Source organism: Trichoplax adhaerens, genomic scaffold (genome assembly GCF_000150275.1).
Source record: "Trichoplax adhaerens TRIADscaffold_2 genomic scaffold, whole genome shotgun sequence".
In the NCBI taxonomy this organism is placed as follows: domain Eukaryota; kingdom Metazoa; phylum Placozoa; class Uniplacotomia; order Trichoplacea; family Trichoplacidae; genus Trichoplax; species Trichoplax adhaerens.
Window position 1 is genome coordinate 1,304,881 of NW_002060944.1, and position 20,720 is coordinate 1,325,600.

At 30.2% G+C, this 20,720-nt stretch overlaps 1 protein-coding gene across 1 annotated transcript; it reads left to right on the forward strand.

Moving 5' to 3' along the window:
- Positions 1-11,367: 11,367 nt before the first annotated feature.
- On the forward strand, positions 11,368-19,731 carry TRIADDRAFT_52983 (uncharacterized protein; the record flags this gene model as incomplete). The annotated part of the gene is made up of 16 exons (XM_002109166.1): positions 11,368-11,619; positions 14,365-14,502; positions 14,884-15,054; positions 15,173-15,274; positions 15,478-15,543; positions 16,084-16,287; positions 16,458-16,688; positions 17,045-17,108; positions 17,237-17,329; positions 17,435-17,585; positions 17,741-17,888; positions 18,080-18,187; positions 18,301-18,429; positions 18,645-18,980; positions 19,188-19,346; positions 19,576-19,731. 16 exons carry the CDS (start codon positions 11,368-11,370, stop codon positions 19,729-19,731), a joined length of 2,508 nt encoding a protein of 835 aa, XP_002109202.1.
- Between the last annotated feature and the right edge of the window lie 989 nt (positions 19,732-20,720).

Sequence of the window (20,720 nt, forward strand, 5' to 3'; positions counted from 1 at the left end):
CATACAAAACATATAGTAAGGATAGATGATAATAAATAAGGGACTAAAGCTGCAATATTAGTGATTGATATCCTCTAATGCCTCTTGTCCGCATATTGCACTAACCACAAGCAATTATTAAAATGAAGACGTATTAAATGAATTAGACAAGTACCATAATTAGTGCTAATTGAAACTGTAAAATTTTTGAATTCTACAGCAGTTTTTCACTGAAGTCTTTAATAATTTTGTTTGAGCTTCAAAATAATATCCTAAAGGGAAATATTAAATCAAATTGCTTTATAGAATGGTCTTTTACCTTCCTTACGAAACCCGAAATTAGTAAGACCATCAGATAATATTTGAAGCCTTGGAACCCCCCCCCTCCGTTCTTAGCATTTTTGAAGATGTAACTATGCTACATTCTAATGAAAGTAATTGCTCCCTGAGGCGTCTAAATCAAATCAAAATCTGTTGTGTACGGTAATTCATTAATTTAAAGTTAAAAGAACTCCTCGGCTACTAAAATGTGATTAAGAAGAAGTTGGCACTTTACTGCGTTTACTGACTTTGATACTATAATTAGTAAGGCTCTTTTAAAGCTGTTTCATGAAATTTGCTCGTATATTAAGATAGGCTGACAGCACATTACTTTCATACTAAAGATAAGCTATTTTGTCTGAACTTAATTTTATAACAATTGACCGATGCTTCATGTTACGTAAATTGCTTTGTCTAGCATTTTATTTATCGGATTTTGTTTACGGCTACCAAATGCCTGTATTAACCATTCACGTCATCTAACTTTTCTGGTGATCAACTTCCAAGACAGAATCATTCGAAAATTTTTTAACAAGCAATGTGGTATTTATCTATACAGTATACATATAACTATTTTCCCTAGAGGGATTAAAGCCAAATCAAAAGATAAAGTGATAGGCATTGCATAACGCAATATCTTGATTGTGTAGTTGTTTATGTAATCATAGGACACCAGTATAAATAAAGAAATTTGAATATTTATCTGTATTTTCAAATTTTGCATTATTGATTATAATGGATATTGACCGAAATTGCTGGTCATTCCCGGGATTGGCCGTAACAGATATATTTAAATATTCCTCCCATTTTTTATATTACTGTGTGTAATGTAACTAGTATTGTGATTGTAGACTATTAGCCATGTTTAGTATAATGTACGGTAGATATTTATCCTAAGAGATATTTGGTAGCTATAACTATAGACTGTAGTGGTAGAGACTCTATGCTAGAGTACAGATGACTATATAAAGTAAGGTGTTGAGTTACTAATAAGGTTATAGGTAAAAATAGAACTGTAAATCATATATTAGGATATGGTTAATTCATTGTACTTTGGCTGGTGTGAATAATGTCTACGTAAGTACTGTAGTAGTCGTACCCATATTGGATTAATGATGGTCCGCAATAGAATAGTCTTACTAAGAATAATTTAACTATGTGTAAAATAAGGTAAAAGGTTGCCATGCATATTGTAGCTACGAATGCTACGGAAAATATAAAAGCATGCAACTTTAGATTATGCTGTTAGTTTGTTCTAGAAGTCTTTAGTAGTAGTATTCGGCTAGAGTAGAGCTGTGTGTAGTTAATCTTTGTATAAAATTCAATAAAGCCCTTATTTTTCTAAAAATTTGGAATCTCGTGATTGGTATATATCACACTGTGTTATAAAGTATTAAACTAACGGGAAAGATTGAAATATTTCCAAGTTATAGAACTCCTAAGCTATTTATTTTGTTATCATAAAATTTAAATCAGTTTGCCAATGGACTTGAAGAAAGTATTTGAAAGTTTCTTTCCGGTGTTCCTTTCGTATTTTGTTGTTACTTATTGAATTATTTCTTTAATGGGATGTAATCCATTGATTTCGATTACTAAGACTGTTTCTTATAACATATATAGAATTACAAGATCAGAAATTTGCAAAAATTTGTTCATTTTGAAACGTAAAAATACCAATACATTGCTATGATTTCTATCGAGCTTAGCATCTTGCTACTACGAGTAGATAAACAGCTTTTACAATATAAGCAGCAACTTTCACGGTCTCATTTATGATTATTTAACTCTAATGAGATAAACTGCTTCTAATGTTCGTCGTCTTAATATAAAAATAAAGAAATATATTATTTTATTTTTATTTTTTCTCGGTTAACTCACTTTGTTATATTTATCAGGATCTATAATTGTTAAACTATCTTATTTTCACGATACCTCTACTTATCAGATTTTAAAAGTTGAATAATATTAAGTCCATTGTTCTGATGAAGCAAAACTGTATGACTGTTATATAATCCTCATTTAAGGATATTACCTTGATAGCTTAATGGTATGACATATTACTTGCTTTCAGTTTTCATAAATTCTATATGAAAATATAATAAATATTCATTCGAGTGAAGATATACTTTCTTCCATTATTCAATTCTGATTGTAACGGTATTACTTTGATAGTTTCAGCTTTGCATAAATCCTACTTTGCAAGTAATACTTAACTGCGTACGAAATGTGTCAAGGATTAGCAATATCTAGGCGATAATATCCTTGTGATTGGTGACATAATAAGCTACGGTATGATAACTTTTATTAACCTATCATATCAAACTATCACGCACATGGTACAATGTACCGGAGATACGATACAGATCATAGTAAAATTAGACGCAATATAGCGCTTGCTGTATAATAATTTCATATAAACCGAAATTAGAGAACAGGGATTAAACTAGCTCGTTTTGATTACGATATCCTGCGCTATGCTATCACTAATTACTTATGATCGTGATGGAAATTTATTGAAATAGTATTTCAGTGACGGCATCTCTACTTATGTAATCAAACATAAATTTTTAGCGCATTTGCAATAATCTGCAGATGGAAAGGTGCTAATACCTAAATGCTTACTCCTGCGCAACTATTTTATTGATATAGATTTAAGAAAGAAATATTAGTTAATAGAATATCGATAGCAATTTTTCTTAATGTCACGGTACGAACTACCGTGAAGAAATAGCTATCTAAATTTGGTTAATATAATATAGTGATATTATATTACAACTAGTTACTTACTATAGGAATTACTCTAATTATAAATGTGTTACAGTAAATTTAATGCTGTGCTGTAATGTGCACTGAAGTGATTCTGTGAATGGGCATATTGTAGTCCGACTGTGAAAAACTAGTTATCTCACCTATGCATTTTTATAAGATGACTTGTGAATGTTAGCTACTGTAGAAGGGTATATAAGCCCGTCAGATAGTTGAATAAAGTAGTTCTCAATTGCCTAGTTGAGTTTAACGTAGAATCAAAGGCGTCTAAATTCTTGTGAGGTAATTAAGGGATACTGAATCCCGGAGAATATAGTAATTTAGAGATTTGTTTTACGTTATCCTTGTCACGAAGCTGGTTTGTGACACTTAAGAACAAGTAATAGTTACAGAAACAGACGAAGAAATATGCGAAAGTAATGTGTTATATAGGAGGTTGCTTAAATTTACGTAAAAGATAGATTACTAAACAATGTCAGTTTTCAGAATGCACTTAATAGCAAATCTTATNTTCTATTCATTATTTTTGCCAATTATTGATGTTTATTGGATTAAGTATACCAGAAAAACAAAAATATATTACATAAAATCGAAAAAAAGTTTGAAATTACAACCTACAGTAATCTTGTTTAGTTCTGATGTTATTTTTGTGTATAAAAATACGTACACAAATATGCCTATCTAATCAAATAATTAATTATTATTCTTTACTATATCTCTTAAATAATTTAATCACTAAAAGATAGAAATTCAGCTAATAAGAACAACCATCACAAGTTAAAGCAATAAGTAAGAATAATCAAGACTCAGAATGGCCTCATTGCTTCTGCAGCAATATTAAGCCATTCAGTATAGATATATTAAATAAGTTTAAAGTGAGATTCTTGTATGCTTAGCTACTCTAAATATACGTTATTTTCTATTTCTTGACTCAACAGTTTCATTCACTCCTGATTTGAAATCCAAAATTCAATTTAAAAATTGAATGGATATCTCCTTTTGCATCGAGCAAATGGAATTATAAAATTTGCAAAATGATTATTATTGCTAAATAGTTAATGATCACAGAATTTAATGCCACACTTTAGGAGCGTAGCTACAACGTCTATTCGTGATATATGTATATGATATAAATTACACATTCTCTGACAACCAGATAGCAACATAGCTAAAATATTTATGTGATGACCTAAAAGTTCCAAGAATATGCTTAAGAATACTCCTTAATATCTTATCTATTCCATGATAGCCTCATAATGGAAATAATCAAAGAGCAAATAGGCCTAGATAAAAGATCGCATTAATGCGATAAAATAAACTTAGAAGGGACAAAAGTTACTATCGAATATAAGGGAGTGATTAAAATTACTGTACTTTATTTTTTAATGATAATAATGTGTAAAGTTAGGCCAAGAAAAAATATAAGCCTTGCTATTCTACCATCTTATAACATGGAAACGAATTATAAATCATATTGAATAATAATGTTGACATGTAAACGGTTGCATTAATACATTTGTATCTAATCTATCAATTTTGATATTGTTAAAGTCTAAACACCTGCTCTTGCTGACATTAAATCGATCAATATCAGCTTAGTCAATAATGATCCAAGTACTTTTTGTCATTGTCAATTAAAATTAGACCAATAATACTATCTCCGCCTATTTCAGTAGCTACTTCCCGTCATCTGGTATCAATAGATATAAACTACAGACAATCTGTCTACACTCATTAAACTTAAAAAAATTTATAAAGTCTATCTAATTGATTGGCATTATTAAACATTAACGTCAAAATGTCAACTTGTTAATGATGCATCTTCATTGATGATGTTCAATGTCATTGTTGAGGGTATTGGACTATAATAAATAAAATAAAATAATTTACCCCTTTAGTGCCATCCCTTTTTGTTACGCAATACTAAGTTAGTTGACTAAAAAAGATTATTGTTCGTTTGTTAGCTAAGGTGTTTTTTATTGAATTCTTAGCCGAGAAGGTCATTACCAACATTTCAGCTAAATCGTTTTGGCGTTTCGTCAAGGATTGATAGATTTCTTGTTATTAGAAATTATTGCTTACGCCGTACAAGTGCGATTTTCTCTATTATCCAATATATAATTTCATCATAGAAGGCGTCTATATCCACTCTTCTTTAACCAGAAAAATCCTATTTAAGAATATTTTATAACTCATCGTCATTTGTATATCATTTATTTCTTGGCTTAATTATACTTGTAAAATTTCACCGTTTCTCTCCGTCGGATGTCTTTAAAGTTAAATTTTATCTCTCTGCAAGTAACTTTTTGAAATTAATACCATCTATAGCAATGGCTAGTATTTAAACTAATATCGATTCCGAATAATTTTATTCTTGAAAAATTTTAACTCAGCGATTATTATCATCCTACGTCAAAGCAATTTATTTTAAGCCAAAATAAATCATAAACTGTAGATTTTTCTCATTAATCCAGCGCATTGAAAATTTTATAGGGTAAGCCTTGAAAATCAAATCTATGCCCTTGTTAGTAGTTCAATATTTATAGCCCCAAGGAGGTGCTCTTTTCTTGATCTATCGCTGGCGAGATTAATTTATTTTATTTTAGACGTGGATTGTAACTGACCGATCGGTAATAATATTCAAATTTCATGTATTTTTAACAGTTGCATATTGGTATAATTGATCAGGTATTGCGGCATTTTATTCCGCATCGGGCAGTCTTTTTCACGTAGCTATAGCTTTCATCGTAGTTGTAAACCTTACATTTAGACTTAGTTGTAGTAAAGCTGATGAATTATTATTTAAAAACCTATCTAGGAAGGAGAAGCGTGAGAAGGTAATAGCTAAACTTTCTGGCTCAAATTAAGATTAAAAACTCATGACCAGAGGTATGTAAAAAATTTAACCCTGATGTAATAGCTTGCAGACATGCGATATAAAATGGCGTTAATAGTACATTAAATTGCTGGAATAAAAATCCGGTAATTTGATTTCTATAGTACGATTGAGGTGAATCTAGTAAAATATAAAACATTCTTATTCCTAGTAATAGAGTGCTTTAGACAGCGAGTTATATACGCCAATAATATTAGCAGGTTAGTATTAGTATGCATTTTTAGACCAGGGGATAATGTAACTGTCGTAATTAATTTAAGCAATAACGACCAGTAGTTAATATATAATAAATAATAAGAACATTTAGTTCTGAAATTAGCAATTATAGCAATTAGTAAGTTATCGTAATTGATTTAAATAACTGAAATGGTGGAAAACTCAAAATGATAGGATGTATAAAGTTGATACCATTTGACTTTAGTCGTTATCACAAAGGCTGAAGTTTATCAGAACTAAATATAAGGATCATATAAAGTACAAAAGAGGATGATTATGAATTAAAGTATAAAAAAATAGTTAATGAACTCAATCAAGATGAACCCAGTTTAAATGTGTACCCTTACGGGCGGAACAGTATTTTTATTTTCTTTAATTAATCATCGGATGCAGATTACTGGTCATTGCAAGAGTGCACGGAATGTCAGAGCTATTTTTCTATTCTTAATAGAGTAGAACTCCGAACGTAGAGTTTTCTTCATTAGCGTACATTTCATATCATAATTAAAATCGAAACTTAGGGGATAATATAAAGTTCTTTATCGCGTATTTCTGATTACTTTATTAGAATGAAATCGTATGATTTAATCTTCATGATGGAAATGTTATCACAGAGATTCAGTGGTTGAGCTAAAATATTAGACATGAACTTGTTGAATATAAACTTACAGAGTAGTACAGCTTCAAATTGCTTGCGGTTTATGAGATGAGTTAATAAACTTCCGATATAACACATTAGGGAGTTTTTTACCAATCTAGTTTTCACGGTAAAAGGAGCATTTGACTTTCTCTAAGCGCTTCAATTTTGGAGAAAATTTTTGACAATGAACATATAGAAATGGGGAATAAATTAAGGGATTTCCGCAAATTTAATATATTTTGACATAGTTTAGAAATTGTTCTTGCTGCTACTTTTAATTATAGAAGATAGAAATAGAATCTAGGTAGTGATAATATCGTTTAGTTTCGAACTGTCGGAGGAACAAAGTTTCTCCGTAATTATTCTTCAAATGCGCAGCAGAAATCTTCTCAATAGGAGGCGAATCGATTTTACATAGCGTAGCAAAAATATATAAACTAGACCATTTAATGTAAGAGATCCCTCAGCTGTGTCTAAACCTATGAATATTATAGTATTTGATAAATAAAAAGTTAACTTTATATCATGTTAAACGCCGCATCAGTATATCGTAGCATGAAAGATAGAGCATGGTGGAAGAATCACTGTATATCATCTATAAAATATTACCAAGGCGATTTAGTAGAAGCTTGGATTTGGTGTACAAGTATAAATTCCGCAGTTTGGACATTTAGCTCAGTTATATTTCAGAATGAAATGAAAGTAAACTGCTAACCCTGTAATTTGGGCTGATATCACGGTTATCAGCCGAATTTTATTAGCATAAGTTTCTAGATCGGGACATAAAGAAAAATAAACGATATGCGCATAAGTAAATCATTTACCGTATTAGATGTTAGTATCAAATCATAGAAATTTTGAAAAAAGTAAGCATTTAGGTCTAATGTGAAAATAACGTAATTTTACATTTTTGGAAAGTTAGTGAAATTTAATTTGATAAACTTTTACAAAATATTATCGAAGCTAGATTTTAATCACTCTGATAAATTTCCCTGAGAATGAAAAACTATGGTGCTAAACTTAAAATTAATTTCTTTGATCCCTATTTCACCTTCCGAAAAGTAAGCGTTCTCGAGATTGTATACAGATGCGAAGCGATACTGATTGCTTACTTAAGCTTGCTTGAACTTTTTCCGTAGCTAAATCGTGATCTCTTTAAATTGAATAATTTAAATATACGTCGCGTTTTGCTGCTGTGATATTTTCGATAGTTGAATTTTTCATTCTACTAAGGTAGTTTAATTTATTACAGTAATAAAATACGTAGGATAAGCCATCATTGATACGATTGGTTTTAAATTCTTAAATAAGAAAATTAATTATTTTAGTTACGTTTATAGGAGAACAATTGATTATTCAACGAGGATTTCCCCTAGTTCCACATTAAAATTTACGCGCTTTAAGCAGGGTTTAAGAATGTTAGCCAATTTTTTCCCGTTTATGATATGCGATCACGTATATTTAACTGATGTAAAACTCTATCGCGAAATCCATGATCAGCTAATCAATTTATCATTGAAGGCCACAGTTTACCCATTTGTTAGTCATCTCCTTATAGATATATGAATATTATGATATACCTTTAGAATCCACACTCGCTATACTTTGCATACTGCGTGCACTTGCACTTTTTACTTACATTTTTGTCTAAAGATTGTCGTCACGAGATTCTTTTAGACAAACTTTAATATTTAAAGATATCAGTTACGTATATCCCAGCAGTAAATCCATAATAACATTAAAGAAATATAAACCTACACAATGCATCATGTCTGAAATGAAAAGATTGATTAAGTTGCATCAAAGTTAATCATTTCATGTGTTAAATTCTATAGCCAGGATTGCTAATAAGACGGTTATGAGGTGGTATCCTGACTTTCACATTTTACTATTAATTGTGAGTAAGCTGTAGTCGTACTTCATTATTAATTGGTATCTGGACATGGTTTTTGAAGCTAAAAATTTTAGCCTAAACGATTACCACTACGCCAAGAATTGCAACTGCTAGCAATTTTCGGTCTAGTCATAATTAAGTATTTCTCTTAGAAAGTCTAAAAATTGTATAGTTTATTGCCTAACTTCAGATGAACTGCAATATAGACACCATGAGTGGAAAATATAAATGCCTTAAGAGAGTAGTAAGTAAATTTAAAATTGCTACAATACCAATATTTCATCAGGATAATTAATGAAGCTCACGAAGGGGCTTCGGTAAGAATACGAGTAAATAGTATGCTGCATCCTATCAACTGCCATTACTTAATTTTTGCAATTAATTAAAGTCTTTAATTAAATTAGCCTTAATTGGTATTTTAATAACTCTATAGTATGTTAATTCTCGGCTAGTTCTGCCGTATGAGAGGACAGGTTTACTCATCTGGCCATACTTAAATTATAATATTACATAATACTCTTATTGTTAAAGTTGCGTGGTTGAAGATGTGGATAAGGAATAAAATTCTTCAAAATTTACGTAAAATTTCCTATCATTTAATGCACATAGGAATTTACTGTTGTATTTATGACTTGATACGTGATGTTCCCTAGATTGGACAAAGGTACAATTAATTAATAAACGATACCGCAAACATGAAAAAAGTATTTATGTATGGATGATAACAAACTGCGCTAAAAAATTTTATCATTGCTCGGACTTTCCGGCATGTAACTTGATGTTAAAAAGTGTCGCGAAACCATTTTAAAAATTATAATACTAGAAAATCATTTAAAGAACTTTAGTACTGAAGTTATGAAAACTTAAAAAGACCTAAGGCTATGAAGAAAAGCGTTAATTTTGTAAGGGCAAATTTATCGCTAGGGGATTGTTGTCATAACAATAACTGGTTGGATTTGAGAAAAATATTTATCAATGAATAGTTTCGAGAAATGAAAATTTTGATATTTATTATTGATGTCATTAACAGAAGAGAACTACACAGAAGGAAATACTGGTATAATGATAGCAAACGAATTTGTGCAGTTATGAGCTCAGAAACTCAGAGAAGGAACTTTACATCCTATTAGCCATGCCAATCAAAACATTAGATAAATTCAGATCTGTATTCGAAAAAGCGTGAGCTTAATCGGTCATTTTAAACACGTAAGATATTTAGATAATATAATCAAGAATATTAGATAAGTGGATTTTGTTTGTCCTTTTTGGTTTCTTTTTAATTTTTGGGTAGCAAAATGCTTTATAAATGAATGCGAACAATTATAATATGACCTTTGGTTGCTAAACACATACTAGAACCTACATTCAGACTTGTTTATTTATAACCCACTACATCCTCATAATAAGACGAGCGATCTATTTTGAAACAGAGCAAATACGGCAAAAATAGGATATATCGATTGTTTAAAGTATTGCTAGTTACCATAGAACTTTAATCGTAATATTATTCTTTAATAATAAACGGAGCTTAAAGTGGAAGTCCTCTAAAACTAACCGTTATGTTGATATTATTTTCGTAAGTAAACATTTTCTTGAATAAGGGCAGGTTTCGTAAAGTGAAGGCTATATGGATAATTCGAATTCGTTTATAATTATGGATTAAAGGATGATTTTGACCACTACAAAATAATATAATACGCATTTGTAGCCTTAAAAATATCATGCATACCAGAAAATGATATTTCTTGTAATATGTGGCGCCATGTGTGCTAATTACTAAAAAATTACAATAGTGTTAGCGCCTTCATTAATAAATAGACATGGCTACCGAATTGATGATAAACTGAATTCAAGTTTACACATAGTGAAATAACAATTACGTGATCTACACGTACGTAGGGAATCCATGTACTATGATCTCGTTCAATTATATAGAGTAATTACATGCTCCATTAAAGCCGAAATTGAAATTCTTAACGATTGATTGATTTGATCGAAGTAGAATTTTTTATATTGAATTGAGAGTGTATCAATAAAATAAATTGTAATCTATCTTGTTATGAATAATTCTTATAATTATAAACTTAAGGACCGAAATAATTAACTGATTCAGTAAAAAAAGTAGGATCAAAGGCTACAGGAAATATTGATATGGGGTTGGGAGGTTGTCTATATCATAATTATGTGCAATATCATTACTAGCTTTCAATGTTGTTAACATGCCTGAATATTCTGGTAGATTAAAAATTAAAAATTATTATTGAGGGATATATTTTTCATTAATAGCTTTGTTTTATATGCATAATATTTTTGTAAAATCTTATTCAACCATAAATAAGATTTATTCGTAAGAAGGCCTTCCAAGCAGAAATGATTTATGCCTAGGGAGTACTAGAGCCTGACTCATTTTCGGCTCAAAGCGAACAATTAGACTGATATATAATAATTTTAATAGCAATCTCGCTAACTTTGTGTTATAGCAAGATAACCAATTAGACCAGTGATGCGTGATAAAGTTCAAATATCTAAAATATTACTTATTGAAGCGAATGATCAATATTTTAAAATAGCTGATATTAGTAAAAACCTATTAATGTTTTAATCCAGATTCTATCCGTCAATCTTTATAGCATACATTAATCTGGAGCTACCGTGATGATTAGGACATACCCAAATCTTATTATAGCTGTCGTAATAGTACTTTTTGGCCTTCCGCATCAGTGGTCATCAGCTAATCAAAATATAGCAAGAGATTTATACATTGGAGGACTATTTCCTTTAAATGATTCTGAATGGGTTGGCACAAATCGTATTTTATTGGCTACTCAACTAGCTATTCAACATGTAAACGAAGATCCGACCTTACTTCCGGATTATAATTTGAAATTGATATGGAATGGAACTAAAGTAAGTGAAATAAATCTTCTAATTTGAGCTTGGGTCTGACTTTATAAATAAAAAAATCTGCAATAATAGCTAAGGTCTAATTTTGGTGAATGGAGTAATCTTCAATTGTCAGCTTACTGTACAGTTCATAATAGTAATTTAGTAACTTTAGTTGTACTATAGATTCAAAGTATGTGTATGCAATCTACCTTATATCAGAACGGAATTACTGTTATAGGTTGTATACCGTTAATATATTATTACTGAATGAGAGTTTGAAGATCTCTATTTTTCTAATTAGGCTATAGTTATCTACCTTTGGTTATTCTCGACTATGACATGATTAGCTATGATTAATCATCAGTATTTTATTTGAAACATTTCTACTAGCTAGAAGACATTAGTTAATAATACGTATATACTCGTACTCAGCCCAGTTGCTCAAGATTCAATTTCAGTTTATTTCTTTAATGCTTCCGTCATGGCTCTTTAAGTATTTTTGGATCTATTTATTATTTTTCGGGACGGATGGATCTCGCTTTGACAATTGTAAGCGAATTTAAACTTGCTGCTAGCGATTTTGAAATAGAAGGGATCTTTGTCGCCTAATTATTGTAGTTATGCGTTTAATAGCAAAACATATTGAAGATGCGAGGATTGTTATTTCGCTATGCCGTAAACTTATTTTGCAACGGCTAGTTACTAATAAACCGTGGCATTCTGGTTTTAGTAGACTTTAGTTTATATACATTGGAAGGTTGAAAAATTCGGTTAGAATAAATATTAGTACTGTAAAAAGTATTTATATAATCTGTGTAGCTTATGTTTGGCAGTATTTCATAGCCATGAAATATTCACTACTGTTCTCGGTATAACCTAGCAAATATTCGAACCTTTATTTCTTATGCAAATATCAGTTTAATTTTTCTTTTTTACTTTAATACTCAGTCTAGTTAAATTATTTTGCTTCAATACGTGTAAAATACGGATAGAAATATATTTCACAGATAGAAAATTAACCAAATAACTAGAATTAGTTTAAACATCTAGAAAATTTAACTGTACATAGAAATCAACATGATATTACTGATCATGATAATAAGATGATGCTATTGATATACACCTAAATATCTGAGATCGCTCTAAATTCTTTTCGTATTTGGATTAATTGCTGATAGACACGTTGAGAATTTTTTCGAATAGTCGGTCTTTAGCGTAATAATAAATTTTGCTATATATTTAAAGAGAAATTTACGTAATCATTTCAAAATAGATTTTCAAGTTGTTGTTTCTGTAACATTAATTATGCTATTTCGGTAATAATTAATAAAGCATGACGAGTTGATGACCACTTCTACGGTATAGTTAGATTCTAGGGTCTAGTAGTTAGACTCATAAGACTTAATGGTTTGCATCGTTTACATTATTGCTTATACGAAATTTTGCTTTTGTTCCTTCATTCATAGTCGTAAATATATTGAGACAAGGTTTTGTTTTTGTAAAATTTGACGCAGAAAATGCTTTCATGCATAAGCGTTTTTAATTTTTCGTAGTCGACATTTTTCTGTTAGAAATTATGTTAACTGGAAAGTAAAAAATTAATGAAATTGATCGAAATTTTTATTTTATGTTTTAACTCGCAAAAAAGTACAACTGATAGAAAGGAATTTATAATTTGACTATAAGAAAGTAACATAAAGAAAAATATGATATCGTATTTTTGACTATACTGCACTAAATGTGGAAATCATTTATGTCTATGTAAATGGTTTAGATCATTTTAATAGGAGATTTATTAGTAATTAGTCAATCATCATTGAGAGATAAACAACTATATTCCTTCAACTCACTTCTTTCATAGACAGTTTAAACATTATGCAAATATAAGTAATAATACAATGTACTCGTACGCCGTGTAAGTAATTGTAGACATCTGACCAGATGATTTTGGCAAATGTAATTAGCCTTGAAGTAATACTTTTGAAAAATTAAAATGACGATTACGTTTAGAGAAGATTTGACTTAATAGACAAATCTATCCATTTATCAACGCATGGTACAAAGATTACAAAAGCAATGTTTTAGAGCTAAATGTTTACAAACTAGTATATAGCCCTGCAATAATTTTTTAGATCTAAAAATTAATTTGCTTTGTCTGTAGCTGTGCCTAGTTTTGCAGAACATTGATATTCCTTAGTTAAATGTGTAGGTTTACAGTATATTGTTTTGAATTGAGTCAAGCAATTATTAGTATCTTGAGTTTCAACTGAGGCAGTTTTTGTAAAAATCTTCATGTCTAGTCGCAAAAATATGCGTTACATCTAGATAAGGAAAAAATTTTAGAACTTTCTCTTTTACTTATTAACAAGGTTTTGGCATGAACAAACTAGAAATGTCTCCATTAAAAGTTCAAGTTGTATATCAAAATATATAATATTTCACACCGGTACTATCGATATCAGTTATAATGAGGGTTCATTCCGTAAAATAAAGAAATATTGCTTTTCCCTGATAATTTGCATTTTCATCACACCCATGGCAATTGTTGCGCTTGTTACTGTTTTAAATCGATTTGGGAGGGCATTACATATTTCGTGATTTAGTATGTCGATTCAGAATTGAAATTAATTTTAGCCCTTTGATACGGATTTAAAGAACACATATAAAGTTGAATGGTTCTTATAATCTATTACGGATAAACACAAAATACCGATTACATTCGCAAGATGGTAAATTTTTTATTGCGTATCAATTATTTCATGGCAGAGTTCAGTTCCGTATGGCTTAAAAATTCTTTATGAATATGTCTACCATGCACCTAAGAAAATTATGTTGCTTGGTTCGGGGTATTCTAGCGTAACCGAACCTATCGCCGAGACATCGAAATTATGGAATCTAGTTCAGGTAAGGCTACTTTTTAACTAAGATAGCTGTACTATCGCCAAAAATAGCATAAAGTGATCGTTGAGTTTCACGTTGCTCTCGATATACTATATATTTTATTGTCCAATTGGTTAACAGTAAAGTTAAATTATTATAATGGCTCAGCATATGACCATGATTTAGCTTATTTATTTGGTGAAGCATATATTATTTAAAATCATATATGCATGATTATCTTAACGTAAGGCTACTAAGAGTTACATTTGTCAACAAAACATGCATTAAGTATTAGCAATTGCGACAAATATCTTAATATTAATCACTGCGGATTATCCGCTAAAAACTACAAAATAAATTATGAGATAAGACTTAGCTGAAATTATTAATCTATTTCAATTTCAGTTTTCCTATGGTGCAACTTCCCCTTCGCTATCCGATAAGAAAAAATTTCCTTTTTTCCTACGTACAATACCTTCGGATGCTTCTATGAATGGCCCACGCGTTGCTTTATTAAAAGCCCTTCAGTGGAAAAAAGTCGGCTTGATTTACCAGTCCGAAAATATTTTTGCTGTTGTAAGTCTTGTTATCTTTAATTGATATCATTTCGAGTTTTTCCATTGTACGACCGTCAGAGATGTTAAGAAGATCTGAGCAAACATGACATATAGCTTCATTAATTTATTTTTGCTAGACTATGGAAGAATTAATTAAATTGCTAAAAATTGAAGGTATTTCGGTGCTAGCTTCCACAGTATTTACCAATAATCCTAAAAACCAGATTGAACAGTTGAAGGTAAAATATGCCTGCATCGATAAAGATATCAGAGCGTATATATGCATTCCTTATTTGTTCTACATTTACGAAATTAGAAATGTCAATGTAGCGAGCAAAGTTGTCATCGCTACAATCGCGTTTTAATTCATTCATTCATTTTAAGTACATTAAGCACCTTAATGCTACGTAACACTAAGATTTACTTAAAATATGTATTTTAGGCTAGTGACGCTAGAATAATTATTGCAAGCTTTTATGAAAAAGAAGGTAGAAAAGTTATGTGTGAGGTAAATATTGCAATGATCGTAATATTGTGAATCAGATCATAAAATTTTGAACGGTTTAAAATATTTTAATCGATGATTAGCGATATAGGTAAAGGTTCATCGCTTACAGATTGTATTAATGATGAAATGATTAAAACCACTGCGGGTGATTTATTCTCTTGTTTGTATTAACCACCAAGCTTATGTCAGTATATCGATACTTTTAATATTCAGTTAGTAGTTGTATTACAATATTTAATTTCCCTTGTATTTTTTACAAAAGATGGAAGTATGTTGATTACAAACCAAGTAATTATCAATTAAGTCTTCATTTTATTATATAATTCGGTTCAAGTATTGGGTGGAGAGTTTGTTGATTAATTCAGATGACTACCACTATTAAAAATTTTTAGCAGTTCAAGTATAGCACCAGCTTAAATTTCTATTAATCATAATACTTCAGAAATTGAAACGAGTTCTGACTTTAATACGTCAATAACGAATAAATTTTGGCTTTAAAATTATTCATATGGCTTCTACTCATAAATCTGTGAATTACAGGCTTATCATCAAGGCTTGAAAGGCCAAAAATATGTCTGGATATTTTTGGGATGGCTTAGCGGATACTGGTGGAATCATGACGTCAACACTGGCACATCGAATTGCACTAGAGAACAAATGATTGAAATGGTTGATGGTCATTTAGCAACAGATACTGTGTCCTTTTTTCAGAGTGAAAATGGGATATCACCAATTCAAGGCCAGGTAATTATTTTATTAGTGATTGTAAGGTAGACTTTCTTGCAAGAATTTTCAATCGAATTAATTTTATTCCATATTGATATATCCAATACATACACTAAGAACTGCTGATCGGAAGTTTAGCAATAATATTTATTGATAATAATAACCCTCATAATTATTCATTTATGCAGAATGTTCAAGAATATATGATCGAGAGAAATATTACCTTGATGGAAGATCATGAAAGTTACGGCTACAGTAATTTCGCATATGATGCGATTTATGCTATGGCATTAGCATTAAATGAAACTCATAATGAAATGCAGCCAAATCAGTGGTTGACAGATTTCTCCTATGATAATCATCAGATGGCTCAGACATTAATTAGAAACTGTTACAAAGTTAACTTTACAGGAATTACGGTAGGTTAATATCCCACATACCCCCCTGTTAGACATCTATAGAGAACATTAAAATGCTTAGAAGATTACTTGAAATTAGCTTCAATTCTATATTCTACTAGTTATACTGTTATAACCAAAGTCGGTAATGCAGCCATTACCAGTGTTGGATACGACGTAATTAAATTTATAAATGCTCGGTACTACATTCGGCATTTTGATATAGTAGAACAATTTAATATAAGTGACTTTATGAATTGTTTCAACGTAATATATAGTCAGTTAGTTTATATATTAGCACCACTACTAAACTAGGCTAATGTTCTAGTTGTATGAACTATATTTATAATTGCTTATGAGCGTTGTGTTACCGGTAGGGGCCTGTGGAATTTGACAGTAAGGGTGATCGCATTGGAGTTGATAGCATTACGCAATTGCGATGTGAGTATTAGCAAATAAAACTCGAAGCTATTTGTTTGATACAATTATTAGAATACAAACACCAGGCAAACAGAAACGAATTTTATTGTAAATAATATCATTCCTGACATTTAATACGGATAATATAGATAGTAACGGAAAACCCAAGAAAGTCATTATTGGATTTTATTATGCGGCCACCTCCATATTACAGTGGAGTAACAACAGTATTAGCTGGCCTAGTAAGTACAGTTTTAAAGTGATAATGGTTATACTATAGCGATAAAATGTGTTATAATTTGATGAATATACGTACGATTAGAATGATTTCTAAATTTCAAAATTAGATGGAAAAAAGCCGCAAGATTCTACTGTAATGATACGCTCACTGGAATATGTATCGACGCCTATATACATTGTCATGTGCGTATTAACATCATTTGGCATCGTTGTTGCCTTGATTTTCCTCTTTATCAACAATTACTACCGCAAGAACAGGTATTCTGTAATAGAGAAGCACTATATGTAAAAAGTATATATTTACTTAGCTGCTAGCCAGGAATTATAAAAGCGCTTTACTAATGACTATTACACAATTTAAAATCAACATCTATCAGTACAATGCTCAGCTCATCATTGTATTCATATTCTAGTTTCATTAAAATTTCAAGTCCACGATTGAACAACATTATTTTAGTTGGCTCGGTCTTACTATATTCTACAGTCTACGTTCTTGGACTAACTTCAGGGGATGCAAGTAAAACCAGTCAAGCTGGTTCTAAATTTTCTACTGTATGCGTGGTAAGTATGATATTAATTTTACGGTTTCTTTCTAAGTTAATGACAATAATAAATTCCAGTGGTATAGTCTTAGTTCATATTATTGAAATTGTTGGATAGTATTTGATATATTTTCACACTGTATTACAATCTGCAATATTTGTAGCGCGTTTCAGAGTTTTAATTAATATCATCTTCATTTTTCGACGCAGGTCAAAACTTGGTTACCAGTATTTGGCTTTACCTTAGGATTTGGTGCTCTATTTGCGAAAACTTATCGCGTATATAAGATATTCAAGAACAAAAAATTAAAGTTATCTGTAGGTCTTAAATATTGATACTAAAATTTATAAATTTAATTTCAATTGCTTAAACCCTATATATAACTTGTGCAATATCTTTTTTATCTTTTACCTTAAACGAAATACTATAGCTTTGGGCCTTAACTGATACCCATCTGCTCGGAGGTGTTTGTCTCCTCCTCTTAGCTGATATAGTTTTATTATCGGTATGGCAAGGTGTCGATCCTTTACAGCGAGTAACGAAAGATTTAGCAGAAAAGGTTAGCTACCATGTTGAGTTGAAAATTACTGAATCTATTAATTTGATGCACAATTATTGAAAGCAGATGTACCAGATTCTGATTTCAGGTTGTATACTAGCTTATTACAGTATTCTCAAAATAAAGTAGCAGTATAAATATTTCAGTTGCATCAGATATTTCACATATGGTAGCATTGGAATAAATACGTGCTATTTTTATTATTTTTTGTATAGCCAATCCTAAATGATTCCGATGCGGTTCGGATCCCTGTTATTGAGTTGTGTGCAAGTCGTGACTTTAGCATATGGTTGACGATTTTGTATACTTACAAGGGTTTACTATTAATTGGTGGTATTTATTTAGCCTGGGAGACACGTAAAGTCAGTATACCAGCGTTAAATGATTCACGTTATATCGGTGCATCCGTTTATAATGTGGTTATCTTATGTGCAATTTGCATACCATTATCAACTGTTTTGGAGGATTATCCAAGTGCAGCTTTTATTTTAATGTCAGTATTTATCATTTTTTGTACAACTGCAACATTATTCTTGGTTTTTATCCCAAAGGTAACTTGAAATTTCCTTTTAGTAATATTACTGAAGTTAATTATAACATAAATGCTGTAAATAAATTATGTTAGTTTAGCAAGCATTCTTATTGCCGCTAGGTATGCTTGTATGGAATTTAATAGTTAACAATATAATAATTTAGATAGCTTTAATACTTAATGTAATATAGTTATTATTTGATAGAATATTACTTTAATACTTTAGATTACAGAGCTGAAGAGAATTAACGTTCCTGAAACTATAACTTATCCTAACATGCCCATCACCGAGTGCGGAAGTTCAATTTATCCTCACCGGATGACAAGTTTTAAAGAAGCTGATTTATTATCCAAAGTAACACGATTAGAAGCATCTTTGCATCGGGTAAATAGGCAGTTTAGTTATGTTGTTAGATGTATATCATTTTTTTGCAGTTATATATTTCATTTACCCATAAAAAAGTATTTAGAAGTATTACCGTACACAATCAAGGAGCCATTCATATTATTGACAGCATCAATGATAAATATATCTGTCTTATTTCTTTAGATGTAAATTATCTCGAATCTTATCTTAATTATTTAAACTTTAATTTTTATTGATATTTCATTAGAAAAACAATACTATTGATGAATTAAGGAGGCTACTTAATAAAAAAGATAAACCCTCCGCAATTGAGAATATCAATTGCGTAACTGACTATACGGATTACGATGATACAACTGACCATGAAACTGGTTGTGTTTCGCCCCAGATTCTTATGGATTAATATTTTAATCTTAACAAGTCTTGGTATTTATGTATTTTTTAGATATCAAACTTCAAATTTTAATATAATTTATTTAAGTTATTAGATTATATGATTTTATTTCTATCAGAATGATGAAATAACAGTCGTAAAATATTGAAAGAATATGTATGACTAAGTGGCTTTGCTATAATTTTACCTTTTATTTTAAATTAAAAATGCTATGGCTATCGATACTGTAAAGTTCGTTTAAAAATATTCATGCTAATAGCAAATTTTATTTCTAATATGATGACTAACTAAAATATGGATACTCTCCATTGATAAATTTGTATTATAGTAGGTTAATCATTAAGAAAATATGATTACGTGTCTAAGAGTTGTACATTGCTTCAAAACAAATTTTGTCGTAATTCTCATGTTATTTATTCCATATCAATCTTTCGATACAAAATTTTAACGGAAAGTGATTTCGATACCTTTTTGCGGGTGTATAGTGGTACCATTTGATGTAAAAAAATGCGAACTGCAGGAAATTGCGCTTTCTAATCTTGTTCATGTAAGATCGAAGAATTCGTACAGTATTGCATTTAATACTGTAGATAGAATGATTGCATCGGATAGTTCATTAGTTTTTAATTTTGCATATTTGATTGCAATTTCGGACGAAATGAGACCATATGCTCGTATATCCTCTACTGATTCTAAGTCATAATCTATGGATCATTAAATAAATCTATATTGCCTAGTCATTTACAGCAGCTAAGAAATTATATTACTTTTTAAGCTATTTGAAAATATTATTTCCACTTCAATTGAAAAATCTCGAGTCTCCCAATGCTTTATTTCAACTAAAGGCACTATGCTCTCCATAATATTACGTATGGAAAAGTGATTCGCTATTTAGAACTGAATAATAGCGTTAGACTGATAACTTAAAGCCAAATCTGTATTAATTATGGTAATATTAAATCTGTTTCTGCCAATAATATAATATAATTATAGCTATT